Below are 25,134 nucleotides of genomic sequence, written 5' to 3'. Positions count from 1 at the left end.
TACTGGATGTACATCACTCTTAGACGAATGTGATTCACTTCGAATATTACAGTAATTTTGATTTTCAATAGACATATCCCACAGTATCTTGACACGTCAAATCCGATCGGTACACACTTTTACAGTGTTTTTTTTATGATAAGTGAAGAAATTCTCGTGCGCTCATTGGCTAATTTTCCTTGTCAATAAGTGGACAGACAGGGAATTTATAATTTATGCGATTTGGCAACGAGCGAGAGCAGACAATTTGACAATTTATTATCGAAAAAACAAATTGACGTCAGTTTTTCATGCGTTTGTCCTGTTATGGACAATGAATTTCGTCATAACATCGTCAAAGTAGTCTGCAAATCCACAGCTACTTTGACAAGGTTATGATGAAATTCATGATCAAAAACAGGACAGACGCATGAAAAACTGATCTCAATTTGTTAAAAAGTGTCTTTAAATAGTCTAAATAATCAGATGGCTGAAATGGGCGGGTCTCATCCCTGCTACAGTACATTTCAAGACGTCAGTTCATTCTACTAACCTTCATAAACTGGTCCTTGGTAGAGCAGCAGTCCATTTGCCGTTCCCGTCATAAATTGCATCGAGACTGTGCTACGTTGATAGGCGATCAGCTTCTCCAGGTGTATGAACGAATTACCCTTGAATGTCCTGGTGGTACTTTGGCACTCGGGTCCTCGGTAGTCGCGCCCACACTCGCAGATGATTCCCTTGGGAACAGCATTGTGGCACGTGCCTCCGTGCAAACAGGGCGTGCCCGTGGAACAGTTCTTTTCCTCTGGGATGATAGTCGTGTAGACGCCTCGCAGCACAACATTCATGGACACTAAGGTTAGTGAGGTTCCTGGGGCGGGGACTTGGCCATAGTCGCCACTTACGACAGTGAATGCCGAAGACGCTTTCACTTCGTTGCTGCATTTTCCAACTTGTTGTTGTTCGTAGGCACATGCATCAATGCCAATACTTCCTATCGATCGATCTGTAAATTTACAAATTACATGAAAATAATTAACTAAGAGTATTTCTAACCTTCCCACCTTCCCTCCAGGAAAGGATGCTAGTGCATGAAAACCATGCCCGTCGTGTTTTGCAAGATTTGGAATTCTTCAATGTACTTGCTACATGTTGTTTGAAACGGAACTTGTTTCCCAATCCACACACCGTTATCGTTATCAAGGGATCTTGTGACTTCGTGAAGATCATGGCAAATGTATCAAAGATCATGGCAAATGTACCGTAACCAAAAAGGACAGTTGTTGGCATTTGCCCTCACAGTCTGTCATCAACAATTTTTGCATTCTAGTTTTAACATTGTCTAGAATGGTTTACCCTATCTTAGAGGCCGTCAACATGGCTCAACTCACCTTGCAGTTCAAGCTCGTCCTTGTTTTCTCCCAACTTCTTTACAATTTCCATGTGATTCATGTACCCGCTACCGTCCAGTACTGCCAGGTAAATCTCCACTCCAAACAGATACTGCAGAGGAACACGGTAGACCGGAGCCTTTTGGACGCTGAAGATCAAAATACGGTCAACATCACCGCCGGTTAAAATGTCGGCAAACACTGATCGCCATGTCGAGTAGTATTCGCCGACAAAGACGGACGTTTTCCTCAACTCAAAGATCTGCACAGCCACACTCTGCTGGAGGGCGGCACTGGTGACACTTTGTACAATAACAGTTATAGCAGAAGTTACAGTCTTTGAGAACGTTGAATCTGTGACTTGCACGTCGAATCTGTAGGTACCCAGGGGAACGTTTGCCTCCGCAGTGATGTTACCGTTACCTGAGTTTACGGTGAAGTACTCTTGGGAAGATAACATGGTAAACTGATTTCCATGAACTTCAAAGTCGTCGTCTTTGTAGTAAGCCCTGCCGATGATGCCGCCAGCAAACTTGCCATTGTACGCGTTCACGATTATCGTCAGTTCTCCGTCTTCTGGTTCGTGTGTGTTCCTATCATCTTCTACGTCAACGAACACAGAGGTAGTATTGCTCTTAGTCGGACTTCCACTGTCAGTTGCCTGGACCTCCACTTCCCATTCCTGCGTCACCGTTCGGTCGAACAACCCAAACGCAAACATGGAGGTTGATGTGGCTGTGGGGCTACTCAGCCTGAAACGGTTGCGGAGGTCTGTCTCGACTACTGAAAACGTAAACGGCGATCCATTACTAGCTTCATCCGGATCGTATGCCTTTATTTCAGTGACGGGTTGTCCCGCTGCGGGATTTATGCCTGCCTTGATGGTACCTTCGTAGTAACGTGGTATAAACCAGGGGCCGTTATCATTGATATCTGTTACAGTGAGATACAATAATCCGACACCCTGCAACCCTCCACTATCCGTCGCTGTGATGGTCAAATTGTACTTAGGAATGGTTTCTCGATCTATCTGCAAGACGGTAGAAATTATTCCAATACTGCCATTGTTAGGATCAGACTTGATAGCAAACATGTTGGCGTCATCGCCATCAGTAATCGAGAACGTGAACTCTGCGTTGGTACCCGTGTCCTTATCGATGGCTGTCACCTGCGCTACAGAAGCTCCTGGCTTGACACTCTCCGATACAACCTCGTTGTACACGGAGGGTACAAACACCGGAGGATTGTCATTAGCGTCAAGCACATTAATGTACACAAACGCTTTCTCCTCTGCCTCCTGGGGTGGATTCCCTCGATCAGTTACCTTGACCGTCAAGTTGTACGACTTCTTCCCTTTGTCAAAGTCAAGAAGTCCGGACACGAGGATGTCGCCCGTTCGCGGGTCGATGTAGAACTCGTACGGGTCATTGCCCGTCTCAATTGTGTACTCTAACTCGGCATTTGGTCCCTCGTCTTCATCAGAAGCTTTGACCTTCGTAACAAAGTACCCGGGGAGCGCATCCTCCGGCACTTTAGCCCGGTAAATTGTGGGATCGAATACTGGCTTCTGATCATTTCCATCGGTCACTTTGATGGTAGCAGAAACAGTTCCAGACCTTAGTGGGTCTCCAGCCCTTCTGTTTGTAGCTTTGACTCGAATTGTAAACTCGTTTTCGGCACCTTCTTTTTCGAGAGTTTCCAGCGTAGTGACGAGACCAGAGTCTGGATCAATCTTGAACTTGCCATTTGCATTGTCCTCTAGCTCGTAGACTATCTCTGCATTGATACCCGAGTCCAAGTCGATTGCTTGAAGAACCATAACACTTGTACCGGGGTTTTTGTTCTCTTCTACATAGCCTATGTAGGGAGGGCTGGGAAAGTACGGAGCGTTATCATTGATGTCCGTAAGGTTGACTCTAACTAAAGCTTCCCCCCTGTGCTTACCATCGGAAGCATACACATAAAAAGAAACAATCTGCTGTTTTTCGCGATCAAGCCTGCTATTTGCAGTGGTTATTAGACCAGTTTTGGCGTCGATTGTGAAGTACGTCTGCCCTGTCTTGTCAATGGAGTATTGCAGTTCGCTCTGGACTTTAGAGCTATCTAAGTCAGTTGCAGAAACCTTTTTAACACTCTCGCCTGGCGGGCTGTCCTCTTGGATCGTTGCTTCGTAGATCAGGGCAGAAAACTCAGGCACGTTGTCATTCGTATCAATAACCTGTTAAAGGAAGTCAAGAGCTATTGAGTGGTTAATTTGTAAGCTTGCAAAAGAGTAAAGAATACAAAACCCCCCAAAAATACATGATTACAGTGATCAGTTGGGCTCGGGCGACTATGAGATAGTCAGTTTACAGGCATGCCAGTTTCCTATTCACAAAACGTGACCAAGGAATTTAACTCAAGAATGCCAAGAGCAAATCCATCTACTGGCTTGAATCCGGGATCTCTGGATTCCAATACCTGCGCCTAAACCAACTGCTCACACCGCCCGAGCCTTAAGGAATATCACTTGCCCATGGGATCCTCATCCATCACAGGCTCAACCCCCACCCACAAGTCCCAGCATTTCGTCGCGTTACCCAAACAAATCGTCAGTACCCTATATTACAGTATGCTCCTGGGTTGACAGAGGCAAGTACTTATGCGTCCCATGGCGCGATAACGACTGATGATGATGACGATGTCTAGAGAGGCCCTATGGGAATTTTAAGTGTATTGGCTAAAACAGCACTGCATATTGACCCTAGTACTCGAAGCTAGATCGCTCGTCCGAAATCCATCGGGGTCCTGATTAAGAGACTGTACCACACTAAACAATGCTTCCTGCAACTGGCTTCGCAATTTTGTTCATTACCGCATTAAGAAATAGATTCATGTTGTCGTACGTCTGTTTCGTAATTGATTACAGATGAGTGTGTCACTGATGTTCTCACCACATTTTGACGTCTTCTGATATCTATTACAGAACAGACCCACAGCAACAAGGAATCTATTTGTGCTATATAATAAAGAAACTAAAAAGAATGTTACGGGCGCCGTCTATGCGTCTGTTCTCCAATTGATCATGAGTAAGAACCAATCGAAATGCGAGAATTATGACTTATTATATATGATGGCTAGAGTACCTATAAAGGTGTCTACAAACGTAGTACTAGTATTGGTTCTACCTATTGCAACAATTTTGAAACGATACCACAAATTTTCTGAGCCTTGTTAAGTATAACACACCTAACACTAAATGGCGGAACTTGTCTTGCCAACGCACAAAAAAAAAAAAAAAAAAACTGCGAGGCAACCGCCCGCTTCAACAACGCCTTAACGCTTTGAGATTTAGATTTACTAACCTTTATAACAACATCAACAGTGTCGCTGTCTTTTCTGTCTGTGGCCGTTACTTTAATGGTGTAGGACTGTCTGCTCTCGAAGTCGAGCTTTCCATCCAGAATAAGAATTCCGTAGTTCTTGGCACTGTTGCGTTGTGGTCGGTAGACCGTTTCCATTTTGAACTTCTGGGATTGATCTCCGCTGGAGATAAAATAGTCAAGCCTTGCATTTTCTCCAATATCACCGTCCGTTGCGGAAAGCTCACGGATAGAGGTCCCAATGCCTGCGTCTTCTTGAACAGTGGCTTCATACTGTCTTTTTGCAAACACAGGTGGCTTGTCATTTTGATCGACGATGTCAACATTAACTGTTACTTTGGTGTCGAACGTTTGATCGGACGCTGATGCCGTCATAATAAACCTTTCGCGTGCCTCCCTGTCGAACCTTTTTCTGGAAAAGATGGTTCCATTGTTGGCAACAATTCTGAAGTCACTTATTAGAGTGTCCAGCGCGTACGTGACCTTACCGAACTGGCCCGTGTCTCTGTCATCTGCTTTGATCGTTATCACATTAAACGGGGGGTTCGCGTTCTCTGGGACTCTGGCGGTGTACTCTGACAGTTTAAATGTAGGTGCATCGTCATTAACATCTATGATGGTCACAAGCACAGTACAGGTGGCATAGAGATTGGTTGCGGACTCTCTGGCTCGAAACTGAAGCTTGTAAGATTTTTGTTGTTCGTAATTAATCATTCCCGCAGTTGTAACATTACCAGTGTCTGGATTAACCTGAAATTTCTGCTCCGCGTCAGGATTGGACTTCACCAAGCTGTACGTTATCTTATTGGCGGGATCAACCTTGCTTTCCGCTTTGATAACGACAACAAAATAACCAAGATCCGTATTTTCCGGAATGTTCTTACTGTAGATGTTACTGGGTATGAACTCGGGTGGTCTTTGGTCCACTACATTGATCTCAACCGTGGTCTCCGAATCACGTGGTGATCCAAGGTTTGACACAATAGGCTCGGTGTTTGTTGCCCTGACTGTCAGCACCACAGTTTGTTCGAAATTGGACAAGTCCGCATTGGTTAAAATGTCCCCGGTATCCCGATTAACATCGAACCTGTCATTAGCACCGACCAAGGAATATGCCACCTTCTGGTTGGAGCCTACGTCAGCGTCTGAAGCACTGACAGTTACGACGGTCGTGCCCTTTGCAGCTTTGTGAAATACACTGGCCAGATACCTCTTTTCATTGAACACGGGGTAATTGTCATTCTTGTCGATAACTTCGACTTCTATGACGCAGTACGAAAGAAGTCTCTCCGCTTCATTCCTGCCGTGTCCGCCATCTTCGGCTTGCACAATCAAAGTATAGCCCTCTGTACTGCCCTCTCGGTCCAAACTGGTTATCGTGGTAATAACTCCGGTGGAATTGTCGATATCAAACAGCTTCTTTCCACCAGTAATTGAATACTCTATTTCCTTGTTTCTTCCTCTGTCGCTGTCTACAGCAGTGACTTGAATCACCACCTCCCCTCTAGGCTCGTTCTCCGCGATGGAGGCTATTCCTGGACAGACTGTGAACACTGGTCTGTTGTCATTGATGTCTTCGATGTTGACTATGACACGAACTTCGTCGAATTGTAAGGATTGAGTGTCAGTTGCCCTCACTTGAAGAGTGTACTGCGTTTGCTTTCCTTTAACACTTTGTGTAAGGGACAGTACACCAGTTGATGGATTAATCTTGAATATATTGCCGCCATCCCCACTGGTTATGGAGTAGCTTGGAATGTCTCCATCAGCATCTCTGGCCACAATGGCTGCTAGTGGCGTGTTTATCGCTGCATCTTCGGCAATACCAATGTTGTATTCGCTCTCCTGGAACGAGGGAACTTCGTCATTGGCATTCTGAACAATCACCTTGACATAGGACCGAGAAGTAAACTTCTTCTCTCCGAAATCCTCCACAACGACGGTAAAGGTATGCTCCCTTTGCGCTTCATAATCAAGCGCGGAATCACCTACACTGATGTCGCCGGTGACCTTATCAATTTTGAAAAGACTTGTACCTTCCAGTGAATACGTCAGGTCACCGCGATCACAACCACAACCTGTACAATCACAGTCATAAGCAACTACAGAGAGCACTTGTGCGCCTGCACCAACAGCTTCACTGATGGATTTCTCATACACCTGCAATGGGAAATAGGGAACGTGCTCATTGGCGTTCGTCACTATGATCTGGACATCCACATCATTGGAGTAACCGCGAGGGATCTGCTCGGTTGTTCTGACTTTCAGATTGTAAATTGCTCGCTTCTCACGATCTAAAAGAGAGTTCACTCTGATCTGACCGGTATTGTCAATAACGAACTTGCTATCTGAATCTCCTTGAATGATTGTGAACCCCAGCCTTGCTCCAGAAACACTGGTGGCGTTGACCTTACCGACCGGTTTTCCAGGAAGCTCCTTCTCAAACACTGTAAACTTGTAAGGGTTTTCTGAAAACACCGGCTTAAAGTTGACAGTTTTGATATCAAGATACACGGATTCACCAAACTGACGTGGGACGCCATAGTCAAAGCCAAAGAGCGTTACATTGTACCCTCCCCTCTCTTCCAGATTACCAGCAGTCTCCACAACGTCAGTCAGCGGGTTGATGCCGAAGGGTACTGCCCTGGACACCATCTGATAGCCAATTCTGCCGGCCAAACCACTGTCCTTGTCCTCTGACTTCAGCTGATACGCCTTTACCCCTGGTCGTGAATTGGTGTTAACGCGGCCAAAGAAATCGATCATTTTCATGACAGGCTTGTTGTCATTGATGTCAACCACGTTGATTTCTACATCGACATCACTGGTGCGACTACGAGGTGCTGGTTCAGTTTCTCTTATGGTCAAACCGAAGAACTGTTGTTCTTCATAATCAAATGGTGCTTCCATCCGAACTTTTCCTGAATTGTCCACGGTAAAATTGGATTTCCGCGGGTAGATAATGGATAATTTGCCGCCAGGGAAATACCTTGGAACTATAGCGACCACACTACCAACACTCTTGTCTTCCCTTACATAGACCCTAACTGGTTGTTGATCGCCTCTGTAGCTTACTAACACCAGCTGAACTTCAACTTTTGTCTCACGGGGTGGAGAGCCACTATCTTTAGCTGTCAACTGAAACTTCACAGGCGATGGAAAGTCTTCGCGAGGCTTCTTTGCTATCAAGAAGCCTTCGCTATCTATAGAAAACATCGACTGTACATCACTAGATAACGTATAAGAAATCGTATCACCATCCCTATCACCGGCTGACAGGCGAGCAACCTGATCACCAACTCGGAAGTCGTTTTCTACTTTCCTCTCCACAACTCCACCAACTTCACCAGGGAATTGCGGAGGGTTGTCATTGATGTTCTTTACTTTAATAACAACAGTAACCTGATCACTGCGGTCTCTACTGTCCATGACTCTTACAACTAACTGATGTTCACGAGCCTCCTCGTAATCTAGCTCCCTCGTTACTCTAATTTCCCCGGTGGACGGAACCATTCGGAAGAGGCCACCCTCGTTACCAGAGGTGATTTCATAAGTAAGGGCCTCGGAGGTGGCAGCTTTCACGACCATAACTCTGTCGTTGGCTTTAACACCCTCAGTGACTTCCTGAATGACTGGTTTAACAACAAATCTGGGTGGTCCATCCGGTAAGAATACGTTCAACTGCACAGTGGCAGTTTTTCGCAGAGGCGGATTACCTTTGTCTTTTGCTTCAACTTCAAGGGTAAACTGAGAGGCGGAGACTGTTGTCAGGGACTTCTTCACCTTGATCACTCCAGTATCAGGATCAATTTTAAAGGCTCCCTCGCCATTTCCACCCGTAATGTTATACACCACCTTTCCATTGTCACCGTTATCCAAGTCTGTGGCCACCACTAGCAGGACTTGAGAGTCCACCTTTGCATCAAGGGCTACTTTGGCGACATACGAATCAGCAGAAAACTTTGGGGAATGATCATTTACATCCCTCACGTTCAAGACAACCTTAGCAATTGCTTTGAAAAAAGAAAAAGAAACAAGAACACTTTGTTTGAGTCACTGAACTTTTTCGCTCCTAGCGCAGATTCCATGTTGCCGTGCGTTTGTTCAGTAATAGACCACAAATGACGTCAAAATGTGGTAAGAACTAAAAAATGGCACACAAAGCAATAGCCCAGTGTGACTGTGATTGTCTTACCACGTTTTGATGTCTTTTGTGATCTATTACTGAACAGACACACGGCCACATGGAATCTACTTGCTTTATATAATGGAGAAACAAAACAGAATTTTAATGACGTCACCTAAACGTCTGACCTCCAATAGATAATAAGAACCAATTAAAATGCGAGAATAATTTGACTTGTAATCCATCAAATATTTTCGTTCGCACGCGATTGGTCTGAACGCGTCACGTGACTGAATATGCCCCAGCTAAAACTTGAGAATATCCGACTGATATCACCCAATTTTCAAAACTACGCGTGATGCGAAAAATATTTGAAGGATAATAAACTCAATAGACTCCATTTGGCGCGAAAATATGCTCGGATATTTGTCCTTGGACATTATCTTTTCCTCAAAACTCACAGTTTTGCATGAATGTAGTAAATTCTACAGTTCAACCCCTATTAGACGGCAACCCTCGTGGAAATGGATATTGGCCGCTTAATGGGGTAAAAACAATAGACAAGCCCTCATCGGGACTTTGATTACTGGCCGCCTAATAGGGGTGGCCGTTTAATAGGTGGCTGCTTAATAGGGGTTCGACTGTATCTTGATCAACGAGCCAAAGTCTTCTTTAAAGGAAAGACAGTGGAATCCTGATTAATCGAACCTCCAAGGGAAACGAAAATTGGTTCGAAAAATCGGCTAGTTCGAGAAATCGGGGGTAAAAATACAGTGTTTGACTGAGGAGGGGAAACGACTTCCAAAAAATGAGGGTTCAAGAAATTGGGATTCGACTGTAGTTAATGCACCCTAGTGGGGTGCACTTTTGAGTTATGTTAGTCATGTGAGCACTTTTAAGAACACAAGAGAATCGCATAGAAAAGAAAAAGACGTAGCCGAGTACATAGCGCACTTCTCGAGTGTTCGAAAATGCATTCCCACGTGCATACTTAACTCAACAATACACGAGGACGAAATTGACAATTTGTTGCACGCTCAAATTCGTGACGTAAGCAGTGTGCATTGTATAACACATGGAAAACGGCGAGCCTACTTTGTGCAACAGAAAATGTTGCCAGTATTACTCAACCTTTAGATAAAAATTTGCTATCCATCAAAACGTTCAACTGATGGTTATGGTTACCAGCAGGAGAGGGTTTCCAGTAGAACATGTTGAGTGTTTACTTATCTACTTGAGTTTAATGGAGCTTACTTGAAAGAGATGGATTTCCTTTATCTGAAGCTTCGATGTACAGAACGTGCTGTCTGATTTGCTCATAGTCCAGCTTTGCCTTGGTGGAAATGGAGCCAGTCGTTGAATCCACTACAAACTTCGAGTTCACGTCCACTGCATAGAGCAACACGTATTGCACTTCTCCGTTTGTGCCCGAGTCCAAATCTGTTGCTGATACTTTCCCCACTTCTTGATCGATACCTTGGGAATGGAAAAAGTACAAGACTGATTGAGATGGCGTGGAGATAATCTTTGTAGCTTCCTTCAGACCACACAAAGACTAGGGGAGCAGGGATGGTGCAGCAGTGAGAGCGCTCGTCTCCCACCAATGTGGCCGTGGTTCGATTTCAGCCCGGTTCCATATGAGGATTTAGTTTGTTGTTGGTTCTCGCCTTGCTCTGAAGGTTTTTCACTGGGTTCTCCGGTTTTCCTCCCTCCACAAAAAATATTTCCAAATTCCAGTTCGACCAGGATAGAGGACCCACATGAAACTATTCAACTGCCAGCCTTGGCACATGTAACTAATTTTTTAGCACATAAGACTAACACGAAACTATTTTTTTTTCTTGCAAAACTTGTTTTACTCAAAGAAAAAGAACCATAACATGTGTGTGGATAGTGTGAGTCAAACTGGGGTAGTCCGACTAGATGACAAGTTCACTCATCACTAACTACACTTGCTGTGTGTGACTGCCGAAACTCGAAATTTTTAAACTACATATACTACAAGCACTGAGAACTATATCTATTACAGTGTTGCCCAAACCACAAAATGAACGCTAACCGCAAGCAAACATGACTAGAAGTAACCGCAGGCAAACCGGAGTGGAGCTAACCTCCGACTAATATCACAAAAACTACGGTTTTTCGCACAACAAAACAAAAAGTAAGCAGGCATCTATAATTTCGCTCCTAAACCATTTTCAGCTTGGGTGACGCACTGTCCCTATTCGCACGTACCCTCAGTACGTGATTCCACGCTATAATATACATACTATAGAAAACCAATCACGCTTTCCATTTAATTAAAAACACCAGTTTGAATTTCCAGAAATTTCTAGTGGCGAATGGAACAGCATTTTCCAGAATTCCGGAAAAGAGGACAACCTTCCAAGGTATACCGAAATTCTAAGAAATTTCCTTCCGGGAGTTACCATTCGACTTTCCCACCGGAATGTCTGGAATGAATGGTTCGCTTTTCAGAACTTCAACAATTTCCGCATTATCTGGAAACTTTCCATGGCAATTTCCGCACCATTTGCCGCTGTTTAGAAATTTTCGGAATTTTTGGTTGAATGGAAAGTACCCCAAGTTTATAAATACCGCACAGTAATGCACTACACTGCACTTGACTGCACTGCTGACTTAAGTGACTAACCTTTGTTTTCGTTCACATCAAAAGAGTACACTGTTTTTGTGAACTCTGGCGCATCATCGTTCTTGTCTCTTATTGTCACATCAACTGTGGTGTTGGTGACCTTGCTCCCCACAGACACAGACACTTTCAAGCTATAGGAGTCCTTTTTCTCCCTGTCCAAGGGTTTTGCCACGCTTATAACACCAACATGGTTAATGCAAAATGCATCGTCATTGTTTCCGCCTATGATACTGTACTTGTAGCTAGGATTACTTAAAGACGGTGAAATATCTTTGACTGGGAAGCCAACAGCCTTGTTTTCATCAAGCGACACTGAATATGTTGCTTGCAACTGTGGAGCTTGTACTCCCTCTGTCACAAAGATTTTGAGACCGAAGGTAGGGCTTTGTTGACCTTTGCCATCAGTTGCTTGAACATTGATATCCCACGACTGTTTTTCAGATCTCCTGTTTACAATTAACAGGAGAGTCAATAAATATGGCAAGTTACCAAGACTAATGTTAAAATGACAACAATAACAATGGCAATTGAAATGATAATGAAAATGGCAATGACAATGATAACTATAATGACCATGACAATGACAATAGGAATGACAATGGTAAATAAATAAAATGACAATTGCCACAACAAATGCAATGGCAATAACAATGACAATAACAATGGTAACCACAATGACCATGACATTGGCAATGGAAATGGCAATAGGAATGGCAATAGCAACGGTAATGGAAAATGACAAAGACAACTGCCACAACACTTGCAATGGCAATGATGATGACAATGACAATGGTAATGGCAACGGCAACAGCAATGGCAGCAGCTACCGGGACGGCCCCGGCACTGGCAACAATGGCAATAGCAATGAAAATGACAATGGCATTATCACAATGGTAATGGTAGTGAATATGACAATGACAATACTAATGGTAGTGACAGTGACAATGGCAATGGAAATGGCAATAGGAATGACAAATGGCAAGGGAAATGGGAATATGACAATGACAATTGCCACAACACTTGTAATGGCAATGATGATGACAATGGCAATGGCAACAGCTACAGGAACAACCATGGCACTGGCAATGACATTAGCAATGACAATGACAATGGTAATGATAGTGACAGTGACAATGGCATTATGACAATGACAATACATATGGCAATTACAGTGGTATTCTGACAATGACAATTCAATGACATTGGCAATGACAGCTTTTTATTTTATACAACGATGAGATACAGTGCCCTCCTACAAAGAATTAACCACTTTTTCCGCTGTGTGTACCAGTTATTTTGTAATTTCATGTTTTGTGTGCTTCCTGTGCTGGAGCTTCATTAATATAAATGGCTTTGGCTTTTTTATTGTGTTCAAGCAAAGGAGAATGCATCCTAATTTTGGGTTGGTATCCTGTGTTCATGCTGGGTGTGCTGCATAATACAGGCAAAATTGGTTGAGATATTCATAGTGAAAGCAAATTTAGCTCTGCCAAAGATTTTTTCAGGGGCTGAGGCCTCGCTTTCATTATACATTGTAAATGTACCTATACCTCACTTTAACATATGCACTCATATGGAAATTTGTCTGTCGCACTATTGAGAAATCAGGCTGTGCATTTCTGTCTATTTCAAAATTTCTAGCAACTCTTTCAATACTCTAGGGAAGTGAAATTTTCCTGTCTGTCCTTTCAAGTGAGTTGTAAGGTTGCTTAAGTCCTAGGAAGGTGTGTGCGTCAACTGGTGTATAGATCAAACGGTAAATCGGTGTTCTGATGTCAATAATCTCACCTTCAATGCCGTTTTGGTGAATCAAAAGAGGACAAACTGAGCAGTCAGTGTTCTCAGCAGACATTGAGCAACAAGACTATGGCTTGCTGTCACAAAATAAATGTACTCAGTTGTTTAGCTTACTGGCCATTGTGCCACAAAATAAATGTACTGAGTTGTTTAGCTCGGTGGCCATTGTGCCACAAACTAAATGTACTGAGTTGTTAAACGAATTTGCTCAGTGGCCATTGTGTCACATCAGCAGCTTCTAGAAGTGACACTTTTCAGGATAGCCCTACCAACTGGGATTTGCATTTTGACAATTTTGATAAAAAGGCTCTAAAATATATGCACATACTTAGAGTGTCTAAAAGCAATGGTTAGTGTACCAGACCTTCATCTCTTATTGAATTCTTTTATATTTTGGCAGCTGTCACACCATTGCATCACGATATTTGTGACTTCACATTCCACTAATTAAGTTGTAATTTGAAGATTTGTTAACAATAAGATTTTCCAGATCCTTTTGATTTCATATGTATTAAATTATGCAGACTACGTCAACTGACTAGCAATGTTGTTTGAAAATAATTTAGTTGTCATTTGAGGACTTGTTAACAATAAGATTTCCCAAATTGATTGTCCTTTCGATTTCATGTATGAGGCATCATGCAAAAACTATGAAGTAACTAGTGATATTGTTTAAAACTTACAAAAAGAGATAAAGTTTTTGTTGCCACTGCTTGGGAATGATTCATTGCATCCGTCATCCCATTTGAACACTTTTCTTTTCGCAAAGATTTTAAAAGACCTCCCTTTGCTCTGTCCCTGAAAGGGAGGACTCACATTTAAAACTGGTGGTGGTGATCATGGGAAATTTGATCTCCCTTTGTGGGTCTGGCATTTTCACTCCAAGAGGTGCCAATTTAACAAAACTACCTTGTCATACTTTTTTCCAGCTCATAGCCTCTGGGCTCAAAGTTTATATTTGGCTTTGGGAGCAGCACTTGTGCAACCAGGTGGCACAGAAGAGTGATGATTCTGAAATTCTACCGACTGGTTTAGGGAAGGGTCTCAGTTTTCAACTATTGCTGCCACATCTACTGAAATACTTATGGAAAATGGAACGTGCTTGTGTCTTAGTTGTAATGCCTGTAATGAAAGACCAGGTTGACACGATTAGGCCTGTGATGACACCTTTGCAATGTTGCCGCTTTCATGCCGCCATACAACAACCACCAACCATTTCTGTTGTGGAAGGCTCTGAGCTTCTGGTTGTGTTGTTTAAGGCAAATATAGGCAGCTGCGCAAAAAGCATTCCTTGCTTCAGGTTTCTCAAGGTGTTTGGTCCGTAGAGAATACCTTTTTCCACTGATTTCGGTTTAACAGACTTGCAAACCGCAGCCAGGAAGCAAATTAAATGTGGATATTTCTCACAAAGCTGCTGTTAAAACTCTGCATTTGACAAATTAGACACTGAATTAGCAGAATTTGTCTTGAGAACACAATTTGGTTTCTTAGAAAAGTTCACAACTTCTTTCAGAACTCACTTAGTAGCCTCTGCAAAGATGTTCTCCTTCAAGGAATCCATGTGGCATAGAGCACAAGAAGCAAATTTAATGCTACAGTACCGTGAATTTGCAATCTCCAATAAAGTCAAACAAAATGATACTGGGGAATACCTCTTCATTTATTGATCTCAACAGTAGGAAGTTGAGCGATCCCTGTGAAGATTTGCCCATTGCAATTTCTTTGTTGCTTGAGGCGATCACGTTTTCATCTTCACTGCATTTTGCTGAAGGGGTTTCACAAGTCAGCGATTGAACGGCTGTAGGTCGTTTAGAACTAGATGGTGTAGAACACTGATCAGGTGAATGTACCAATTTCTCCAAAGGTTCATGGCAACAGTGAGTCATTAATGTACATGGACAGGTCAGAAACACACAAAGGACTTGTCTGGCACAAGAAAGGCAAGGCAATTCAGAAACATTCTATGCATGGTGTAAACAATGTCCCAGCTTTTCAACTTCGGCAGCCAAAACCACACTCTCTTGACCAGAAACCGCAATCAGTTCTTTGTTTTTTAACTTGTTAAACACTGAAACCACCGGCACTCTTTTCCTTCAGGTGGATTCAACAACTTTTTGCAGAAATGGCAAATACATGTACGCTTCCGTTCACTTTGCAATTCCCTGTTCTGCAAAACCCACGCGCAGTAGAATGTTATCAAAAGCCGATACATCAGCATGGAAAAAAAAACATCAATTTTGACAGCTCTAATTACCTTATTAATAATACACATGAAAAAATTACTCGATTCTGATTGGCTGAGAGCAGTGCGGTTCAAGTGTAACACCAGTGCAAAAAGTGTAACATCAGTGCAAAAAGTGTAACACCAGTGCAAATTACACATCGAAATTCTGGATTACGATTGACTGAAAGAAAATAGGAACTTTTCTAATAAAATGATATCACGTAAAATGACGACGAAAATTTTGTGTTGAAACTTTGAAAAAAGTTTTCTCAAATGACAAAAAAATGGCTTCAAGAAAGACCTTCCGGCACTTCTTCCGCGCGAATTTTTTCATGTTTATATTATTAATAAATAATCATACGGTTTTTCTCATTCAATTTGGAGTTAATTTGCACTTGTGAGTTTTTCAAAAAGCTGAAATTACACTCGCCGAAGCGGCTCGTGCAATTTCAGCTTTTTGAAAAACTCAGTCGTGCAAATTAATTCCAAATTGAACTCGAAACCGTATGATTACCTATACTAACGGATTTGTAACAGGCTAATCACAAAGGGGCGGAACAGCGCATCAAAAACAATGTCTATAGGCTCCCCCACTCCCACTCGCTTCACTCGCAGACTACGCTTGCGGAATTCTTTATTTTGCACTAAATGGCTCGCTTTGCTCGCTGGATTTTTTTCCCTGTTTTTGCAGGTTATGTATTGTTTTATGTCCAAACATAGTTCAGATCACTGTGTGCTTTTTTGTCATGATCCCTTGTCACACCTTACTGTTGATGCATCATCATGCATGAAGTTGATGCATACAAGGACAGATTCCCCATAATTTGACACTACTTTAAGAAATAAAGGTTACTGGAAGTCTTGGAATGCACAGGTAGATGAATCACTGCGGAAAATATGTCACTATCAACAGAATGTGATGCAGCATTACTATTTTTTAGATACCCTAGTATTTATATTTATTGTTTGCAGCTTCTGTTTTTGCCTTGTAAATCGGAGTACATTAGTATATGGTCAGGTGAGGAAGCACTAGAGAAGTCAGTCAGTCGGTTGCACTGTCCTTTGGCTTTTAAGGTGCGCTAGTATATCCACACGATTTTTTAGGTGCACGGCCAAAAATCTAGTCGCATATGCCACCAGTTGGTCATTAATTTTGAGCCCTGAGCCTGAAAGGTACTGAGATAACTCTAAAACTGATCACTTCAGACTTTTTAAACAACATTTCCCGGACCCTGGTACCATGCACCTTTTGCATGAACACATTTCTCTAATCGCCGATTAGTTTGTTTCAGTGTTACCTTATTTCCCTTGAGGCTGTAATAACACCTGTATTCTGGTCTATCTGAAATGGTGTGGACTGGGTGGTGATGCTGTACGTAACTGCTCCATTATCACCAACGTCCCGGTCAATAGCAGTCACCTATAACAGCAACGCAAATAGTTTCAGGTGCCCAGCAAATAAATTATCACAATAACATCAATGAGATAGTCAATGACTAATCAGTTGATCACAACTGATTACTCATCCATTACTCACTGTTTACTCATCAATAAATTATTCATGGATTACTTAATTCTGAATAGGGCTAAATATCCTATTGTTTATTTTCCAGTTATCAATTTCACCAGCAGCTTTAGATAAAGTCACCTTGGGTCTGTGCACTAACCAAACAAAACAAAGTGAAATTAAATTGTCTCAAAAAATGGGTCTGCTTGGCACTAAATTGAACAGCTTTGGCTAATTTACAAAAGTATATTCCGTTTCAAATGTCGGCACTCAGTTTGAAACAAGGTCACAAAAAGAGTCAAAACAACTTTGCTCTTGAAGCACACAAGTGCTGTTGTGGTAAATATGATTGCTTTTGATTTGAAATTCTCAAAAAGTCAAATATCATTTTCATTTCTCCCACCCACAGTCATTACTACCACAAAATAAAAAAGCCAAACAGCCTGAGAAATTTCAAAAATAAATTTAAACCATGACATGACAATTGCATGTACGTTCAATTTAGAGGTAAATGCTGTCAGAGGTAATTTTCTCCAGACCTATATATTGATATTACACAGTGTAAAATTGGTTTACCTAATGACAAACTCCCAGTAAGAGGATCCACAGGATACGATGTCTCAATAGGAATTGGTAAATTAGTGTTAAAGACACGACAAAGAGACCTCTTGAACAGTCAAGAGTTGGTCTCTTCGTTGCGTCTTTAACACTAATTTATTGAATATATTACACGTAGGTTTCTAGAATGCAACTTACCTTTATCACAAAACTTCCCCTTGGTGAGTAGTCTTCAACTGCAATGTTTTTGGGGTCTTTCAAGAAAGTGATCCTTGGTTTGTTATCATTTGCATCGCCAATGTTAATGGTAGTAGTCACTTCTTTAGCCAAATTAGCCGTCTCTGCACGGATAACCAACTGATATGATGATTTGCTTTCACGATCAATAGAACTAGCAACACTAACTAGTCCAGTATTTTGTGATATCTTAAATGCGCTATTTGTATTTCCACCAACGATTTTATACGTAATTTTATCAGGGCCCTTAGCAGATACAGTGAACACGGGAGTGTTTACGGCTGAAGTTTCTGGCAAGATCTTTGAATAGCTTGCTGAGTTAAATTGAATGACTGTAGTTCCAGGAGCGTAGACATACACATACACTGAAACAGTACTCCTTCTTACATCATTGTTGTTTTGTGCTGAAAAGAATTCAAGAAAAACAACACATTAGTTGTTAGAAATACAATATCGAAAATTCTCAAAACAAAGGAAATCAAGTTTGTGGTATAGTTCATGTTATAAGATAGTTAGCAAAGTGTGCTATAAAAACTTTGTATACATGAGTGTGTATTCAGTGATGCACACCTGTGATGCAACCAAGACAATGATTCTACAAAGATTGGGTTCAATAAACCTTGATAAACTTGCTTAGTATTAGAAAGGCAAACATGACTGCTGTAGACGGGTTCAGCGTGTCCACATGATTAGTCTCACAGATGTTCATTCCCACAACCAAACCCTTCAAGGAATTCAAGTGTTAGGAGATGCCATTCAATCATAAAGGTCTGCACACACGAGAGACTAGTCCCTGCCACTAGTCCCTACAACTATTCACCTGAAGAGGACTGGTTGCAGGGACTTGCCCCTTGAACAGATCATACAAAACATATTGAGGAACAAGTCGCAGGGACTTGTCCCAAAGATTCAAACTGGTTTGAAATTGTGGGACTACTATTGCAAGTAAATTTTGAAGAATAAATGGCCAGTTCACACGATGGGACTTGTCTCTACGACTTGTTACAGGGACCAGTCACAGGGACTAACCCCCTCGTGTGTGCCGACCTTAATACTTCACAAAGAATTGTACCATGAAATTACAAAGCTGATGATTAATGCACTTTATCCAGGGTTTGTTAGCCAGAAAAATTACAATTTGCATTAAATGTTCTGCTACTCGTCTAGATCTTCTAGTTTAAAAAAAAAAAAAAAAAGATGTACAAAGTATTGTCAAAAAACATAAAAGCTAGAAAATAAATTAATTATAAAACAGAATAGTAATCCTTTAATACGCTAATCATTCTGGCTGTTAAAAAGCATTTGTGAAGAGAGGGCAAGCAGAGAAACACACTTATTTGTGTCAAGCATGTTTCTTTACACTTCCTAGCTTCATGCTCTTAGTATTCTCTTAGAACAAAGCAAAGCAGAACACTGGCCAGTGTTTGTTAAGCAATCAGCTTACCTCTATCTGATGCCTGAACAAGTAGTTGGTACTTCTTGGTAGCCAGTGAATTGGCACTAGTTAAAACACCAGTGCTGGAATCAATACTAAACCTGTAAAACAAAAAAAGTAATTAGATCATGACACGTTTACATGGTTTGAGGTGGATTTTATAGGGTAATCATCATTTGCTTTGCGCATGCTGGTGTTATATCTTAAAAGCTGGTTTTGCATTCGTTTTTACACCCAGTTCTCTCAAACATATCAAACGTACCAGTAATTAGTGTTTCACAATCATCTCTCTTAAAATCTTGGCTTTTATAGTCTTGAATAATATTATTAAAAATGCCCAAACCAATGTCATTTCTTGCAATTGATATGGCTTTATTTGTGATTTTCTTGAATTTCCTGGATAAAATCTTCCAAAATTTTCACAGTTATATCAAATCCAGTGAGATACAAATTTTACACGAGAAAACTAAGCTTTGTACTGCAACTTTTTTCAATTCTGCAAATGTATGTCTTTTCCTGCTGCAGAAAAACTGATCAGGTGGATTTTCCTAAAAAACGAGTTCCAACTAAATTAAAGTTAAATATTTATTACCAGTCTACCAAATTTCATGGAATTTCACTTAAGGAAATGCCAAAAAAAACTCACTGGACATCAGTTTTGCTTTTTGCAGTCATGCTAATGTCATAAAATATTGCTCAACACTGACATTTTCCTTTGAGCTTGCTCAGATCACTAAGAAACGCTTTGGTCCTCAATATGCATGCAGTCACAAAACTATGAGCAGCCACCTTAATGATCATTCCTTTTCCACATGTTCGTTAGAAAGCACGAAATAGTAAAAAGACACATGAAAACTGAATTACCTGTTTCTGTCTTCAAAATCAAGTAGCTGATATGTGATTTCTCCAAATGAGCCAGCATCCTTGTCTGTTGCCGTGATTTTTAAGATTGAATTTCTCACTGGAAAGTTACTGCTTACAGAAGTCGCATAGTCGGATTGCGAAAACTCTGGGTTATGATTGTTCTTGTCTACTATCTCGATCTCCACCTCAGCCGATGCATACATGTTTCGATAATTCACATCTGTAGCTCGTACTTCAAATGTAAACTTGGGGGTATCAAAGTGATCAAATGAAGACTGAGTGACAAGTTTACATTCACCAATGTTATTGCTGGAATCTAATTCTACCTTGAACTGATTTACAACATCTAAAGATTTAATGTTTTCAATCGTACAGTCAAACTGTGTCTTTGGCGTGTCTGCATCATTAATGACCAATCCACCTGAGGAACCATCCCCATTGATCTTAGTCACTGTAGTGCCAGGAGCAACATCTTCGTTTATCTGGAACGTGTATTTGCTTCGGCTGAACCTTGGTGGATCCCTTGTATCCGTGACTTGAATGGTGACTTTTTCAGTAGCCACTTGTAGGGGACCACTTAACGCTTGGACTTGATACACACCTCCTGTATAAGACTCATAGTCCAATGAGCCAGTGACAGTGAAGCGTCCTAAATGGTAAGAAATACATGTAAAAAATCACGACCAAGGAGAAAAGTTGGCTACAAAAGAGTTAATTAAAGCCACAAAGGTAAGCAACCTGAAAGGTTTCCACTCCAAAATCACTCAAAATCATACAATGTATCCTTCACTACCTGACACAAAACTTTAGAAAACCTTGAATTCCCTGACTTTTCACTGACTTTAAGGATTTAAAAGTAGAAGCTCCTGAACTTTACCCTGACCTTGAGAAAAGTTTTATTTTCCCTGACTTTTTCCTGAAAGTAGCAACCCCAAAGATTTCTGTGTTTACGTAACCTATGGAATTTCTTCCTTTACACAAGTTACATTTTGGACTCAATAAATGTTTTTTTTTCTCATAACAATCCAAATACATTAATACCACACAAATTGAAAACAAAACAAATGTTAGGGCACTCAAATGTAACACTTATCTGGTTGTGGTAATATACAAAAAAGAGCAACAGAACATGGTTTCAGTAGTATCACAGTACTCAAACAATCTTTACAAGACTGAAGTTTGTTCTTACCAGATTTTTCATCCACAGAAAACTTGCCATCAGTGTTACTAACAAGTCCATACTTCACAGTTTTGCCTTGACTGTCTTTGGCAGCTAAACACAACAGGCTCTCGATTTTTCCCAAGTTCTCGGGCACAGTGGCAGAATAAGGGAGGTTCACAAATGTTGGAGGAGAGTTCTCTTCACTTATGACAGTCACAATGACTTGAGCCTGCGATTCCTTGGCTCTTGAAGTGGCCCGAACAGAAAGTGAAAAACTTCTCTCCTCATTAGCAGGATCTAGCATTCTACGTGTTGAAATAACTCCAGAATCTGTCTGGATAATGAAAGCATTGCCAGGGTTTTCAATTGAATATGAGACTGGGTCCCCATCTTTGTCAGTGGCATGGATTTGCGTCACAAAGGTGTTTGCAGGAGCTTTTCCAGGTACATTGGCGTAGTATACAGGCTGAGAGAAGTCTGGGTTGTTGTCATCTTCACCTTGAACTGTAATCATCATGTACAAATGGGAATAGAGAGGATAAAGGGCTTTGTCACGAGCCTCAATCAGCAGGTTATACTGAGCTTGCTTTTCATTATCAAGCACAGTAACAGTTCGTAAATCACCACTGTTCTTGTCAATTTTAAAATATGGTAAACCTGATCCAGAGGCAATAGAGAAAACCACCTGGCCTTCTGGCCTTTGAGTGCCATCAGCATCAGTTGCACTGATAGAATTACCAACCTTTGTATCAGCAGCACTGTTCTCTCTGACTGTAACTGCACGTTGTTGCTTATTTGCTGTTGAAGACTGAAACACGGGAGCGTGGCGATTTTTGTCCACCTCCTGCACTAAAATGGTCAAAGTAGCTGTGGTACTTTGTGGACTTACTCCTCCATCAGTTGCAACGATATTAAGGTCATACTTGTTTTTAATTGCAAAGTTCAACTGGTTCCTCAGAGTAACCACACCACTAGTCGAACCAATTGCGAAAGCATTGTCTCCACTTAAACTGTATCGCAAACGCCGGTTGCGTCCAGGGGGATCACGATCAACCGCATGGATGATAAGAAGAGCAGCACCAACGGGAAAATCTTCGCGTACATTTGCAGAGTAGCTCTCTTCTGGGAAAATCGGTGGCGTGTTGACTCCGGGGTTGGGAGAATCAGGTAGAGGGTAATTAGCGATAAGTTCTATGTTTATGCTCACGTCGACTTCCACTTGGTTACTTGGGGTACCCCTGTCTCTAGCTATGACATCCATCGTGACCACTGCTTGATTGGGTAGCTGACTAACCACTTTGACGACTCCAGTGATGGCATCGACGGAAAACCACGGTGACGATCCTTTAAGGTAGTAATAGACCCCGCCATTGGTACCTTCATCTAGGTCAGTCGCGCGAACTCGTAGCACAGATGTCAGGAGAGTAGTGTCCTCGCCGATCGTGGCCGTGTATCTGCTCTCGTCAAACACTGGAAAGTTGTTGTTAGCGTCGAGAATTTTGACGGTGACTCTTGCTGTTCCGTAACGAAGACCATCGTTTGCACGCACGGTCAGGTTAACTTCAGGAATGACATCCCTTCGGAGTTGGTCAAAGGTATTGGTAGTCTTCAAAACAAGAAAAGCACGGTTGCCTGCCATTGCCTTCTCCGCCTTAAAGTACCCATTCTCGTTTCCACCACTTATGGAATAAGATATGCTACCTACAGTATCCCTGTCTTCAGCGAAGCAATTTTCCAAACCCATAACAATAGTGTTTGCAGGAGAACCTTCCGTCACTCTTCCATGATAGAGGTTTTGTGGGAAAGTCGGACTAAAGTTGTTCGTATCTGTTATGCTGATTCGAATACTAAATGGAGTACCTCCTTCTTTATCGCCACGATTACGCCGAATGGCGACTAAGTCGTAGTAGTTTTTTTCTCCAGTCTCGTAATCGATCGGTTTTGTGGTTGTAACGACCCCTTGTTCGGAAATTTGAAACAGGGTTAGAGCAGCTTTCGAATCGGCATCTTGCGCCGGAAAAAACGTGTACATCTGATTACTCGCAGGCGTAGGGAATGAATGAACTTGATGCCCAGCGCTCTTGCCTTCTACTAGATTAACTCTTACATCAAAGGACTGTCCAATAGCTGTGTGCAATAAACAGAAGCTACAGAGGAATAAACTAACGACGTTAATGCCTCGCATGTTTACTGCACTCGGCGTTCCGTTGTTGCGGGCTTGAGTTCCAAAAGCCTTGATTTCTTGATCCTTTCAAACGTTGAATTATTCTCACCGATCACAAAACATTGGCAAACCCAGATTCTCCGAAAACACTGTAAAAATAGGGTTTCACTTCTTCGCTATAACCGAAGAAGAATTTGCCAGCCAAACGGAAAGTAGCAGTTTTTCCTTCCCGACGCGAGAGAATAATGCGATATTCAGTCAACTAACCAATCATGTGCGGCTTGATGAAAGAGCCGTCAATCATCATACCGAATTAACACTGCAGTCACGGAGCAGGAATGCTAGCGGGGTATTTGAAATGCACTTCAAAGTTTTTTATTGAGGCTTGAATTCAAGCTGATTTTAATACTTTTTATCCTGATCTATCATTGCATGGGTCGATTGATCATAAACTAGGCAAAAGGTCGTTATATTTGTGTACAGTAGTCAACAGATTCAAGTCTTGTAAAGAAGTTTCTTTTCTGCCAACCACTTGAACTGTCCGTTGTGTTCCGACCCTTCCCACTTCCGACGTATTGTCCACCAATCGTTACCTGCTTTCGGCGCCTTTTGGGAATTCATTAACGCGTTCATTTATTGGCATTCACTGTCTTTTTGCATTCCATATTACATTCCGATCTCGACCGAACCCATCCTTCGTTGCTTTCAAAGCGAAATAACTACTGACTGGGCGATCAAGACGTTAGAAATTTCTGTTTCGTTTTAACTAGCTTGTTAGATAACGTAATGACATTCACAGAATTTTTCCCACGCCCAAAACTAAAGAAAGAGATTTGTCCGTCATAAACAAAACGAAAAATAATTGTTATGATGCAGTTGTAAACAATAGACTGAAAATTCCAGATACAATGCCTCTGAGGCCAAGCTTGAGTGACTCACAGCGAGCTCGGCATTTGATCACGCCCTCGCAAAGATTAAGAATGAGTAAGTAACGGTACAGAACTTTGAGCCTTTGATGTGCCGCTGAGAAACAGAAGAATAACGACTGGAGCTAAGAGGGATATGGGAGAAATCATCTTTTATCCTACAAGTCTCTGAGACTTGGGAATGGACAATAAACAAAATATTATAACGTGGGTTGGAAAAGTTTGATTAATTTGAAGGCAGTAAAATTTTCCCGAGGGAAACCTTGTTTTCCTTTTATGTTATTTTTTTATTTTTATTTTTTCAATCGTTTTCCTCATAGACGTTGTCTGTTATTCAGGCCTTAACACCTTTTAGCTTTGAGTAGACTGCTCTCAGATGTCTTTATTCTTTCGAGCAGTTTATAGCTTTTTATCTTTTCCATCAATCGCATGTATCTTGCTTTTTTGCACTCTCGGTTTTCTTATCGATTTCCTCCTTGTTGATGGATTGCCAGCATTGCCCCCAAACATAAATATTGGCCTTAATTTATTTCTTTTCCTCATTTATCGCATTTTGTGGCATCACGCCAAATTGCTGTTTCAGAAATGATGGATATCGTGCACAGTGCGTACACAAATTAATTTTTAATCATTCGCAAATAACAGGCAGTCATAATTTAAGAAAACAAATTGAAGCGAGGAGAAAATTTTCCGTCCTCGCCGGGAGCCTGTTCGCAGGCAATGAAAAACCAACTTAAAACGATTGG

General features: G+C 41.7%; 1 protein-coding gene across 1 annotated transcript in view; it reads right to left on the bottom strand.

The window, feature by feature from the left end:
• The window catches only part of LOC110067584 (protocadherin-like protein), a 32,551-nt gene extending 8,838 nt beyond the window's left edge, over window positions 1-23,713 (bottom strand). The window contains exons 1-10 of the mRNA XM_020774930.2: window positions 21,326-23,713; window positions 20,137-20,785; window positions 19,282-19,373; window positions 17,799-18,241; window positions 16,834-16,955; window positions 11,515-11,960; window positions 10,116-10,337; window positions 4,718-8,748; window positions 1,374-3,591; window positions 533-988 (exon numbers count right to left, since the gene is read on the bottom strand). Of these exons, the coding sequence (XP_020630589.2) occupies window positions 533-988; window positions 1,374-3,591; window positions 4,718-8,748; window positions 10,116-10,337; window positions 11,515-11,960; window positions 16,834-16,955; window positions 17,799-18,241; window positions 19,282-19,373; window positions 20,137-20,785; window positions 21,326-23,483 (10,837 nt within the window). The 5' untranslated portion in view covers window positions 23,484-23,713. The remainder of the gene's footprint in view (window positions 1-532; window positions 989-1,373; window positions 3,592-4,717; window positions 8,749-10,115; window positions 10,338-11,514; window positions 11,961-16,833; window positions 16,956-17,798; window positions 18,242-19,281; window positions 19,374-20,136; window positions 20,786-21,325) is intronic.
• Window positions 23,714-25,134: the final 1,421 nt, after the last annotated feature.

The sequence above is a fragment of the Orbicella faveolata genome, unplaced genomic scaffold, assembly GCF_042242905.1.
Source record: "Orbicella faveolata isolate gen_17 unplaced genomic scaffold, um_ofav_v1 contig_3, whole genome shotgun sequence".
Taxonomy (NCBI): domain Eukaryota; kingdom Metazoa; phylum Cnidaria; class Anthozoa; order Scleractinia; family Merulinidae; genus Orbicella; species Orbicella faveolata.
The sequence above is the reverse complement of the archived record's forward strand: the minus strand, read 5'-3'. Positions and strand labels throughout refer to the sequence as shown.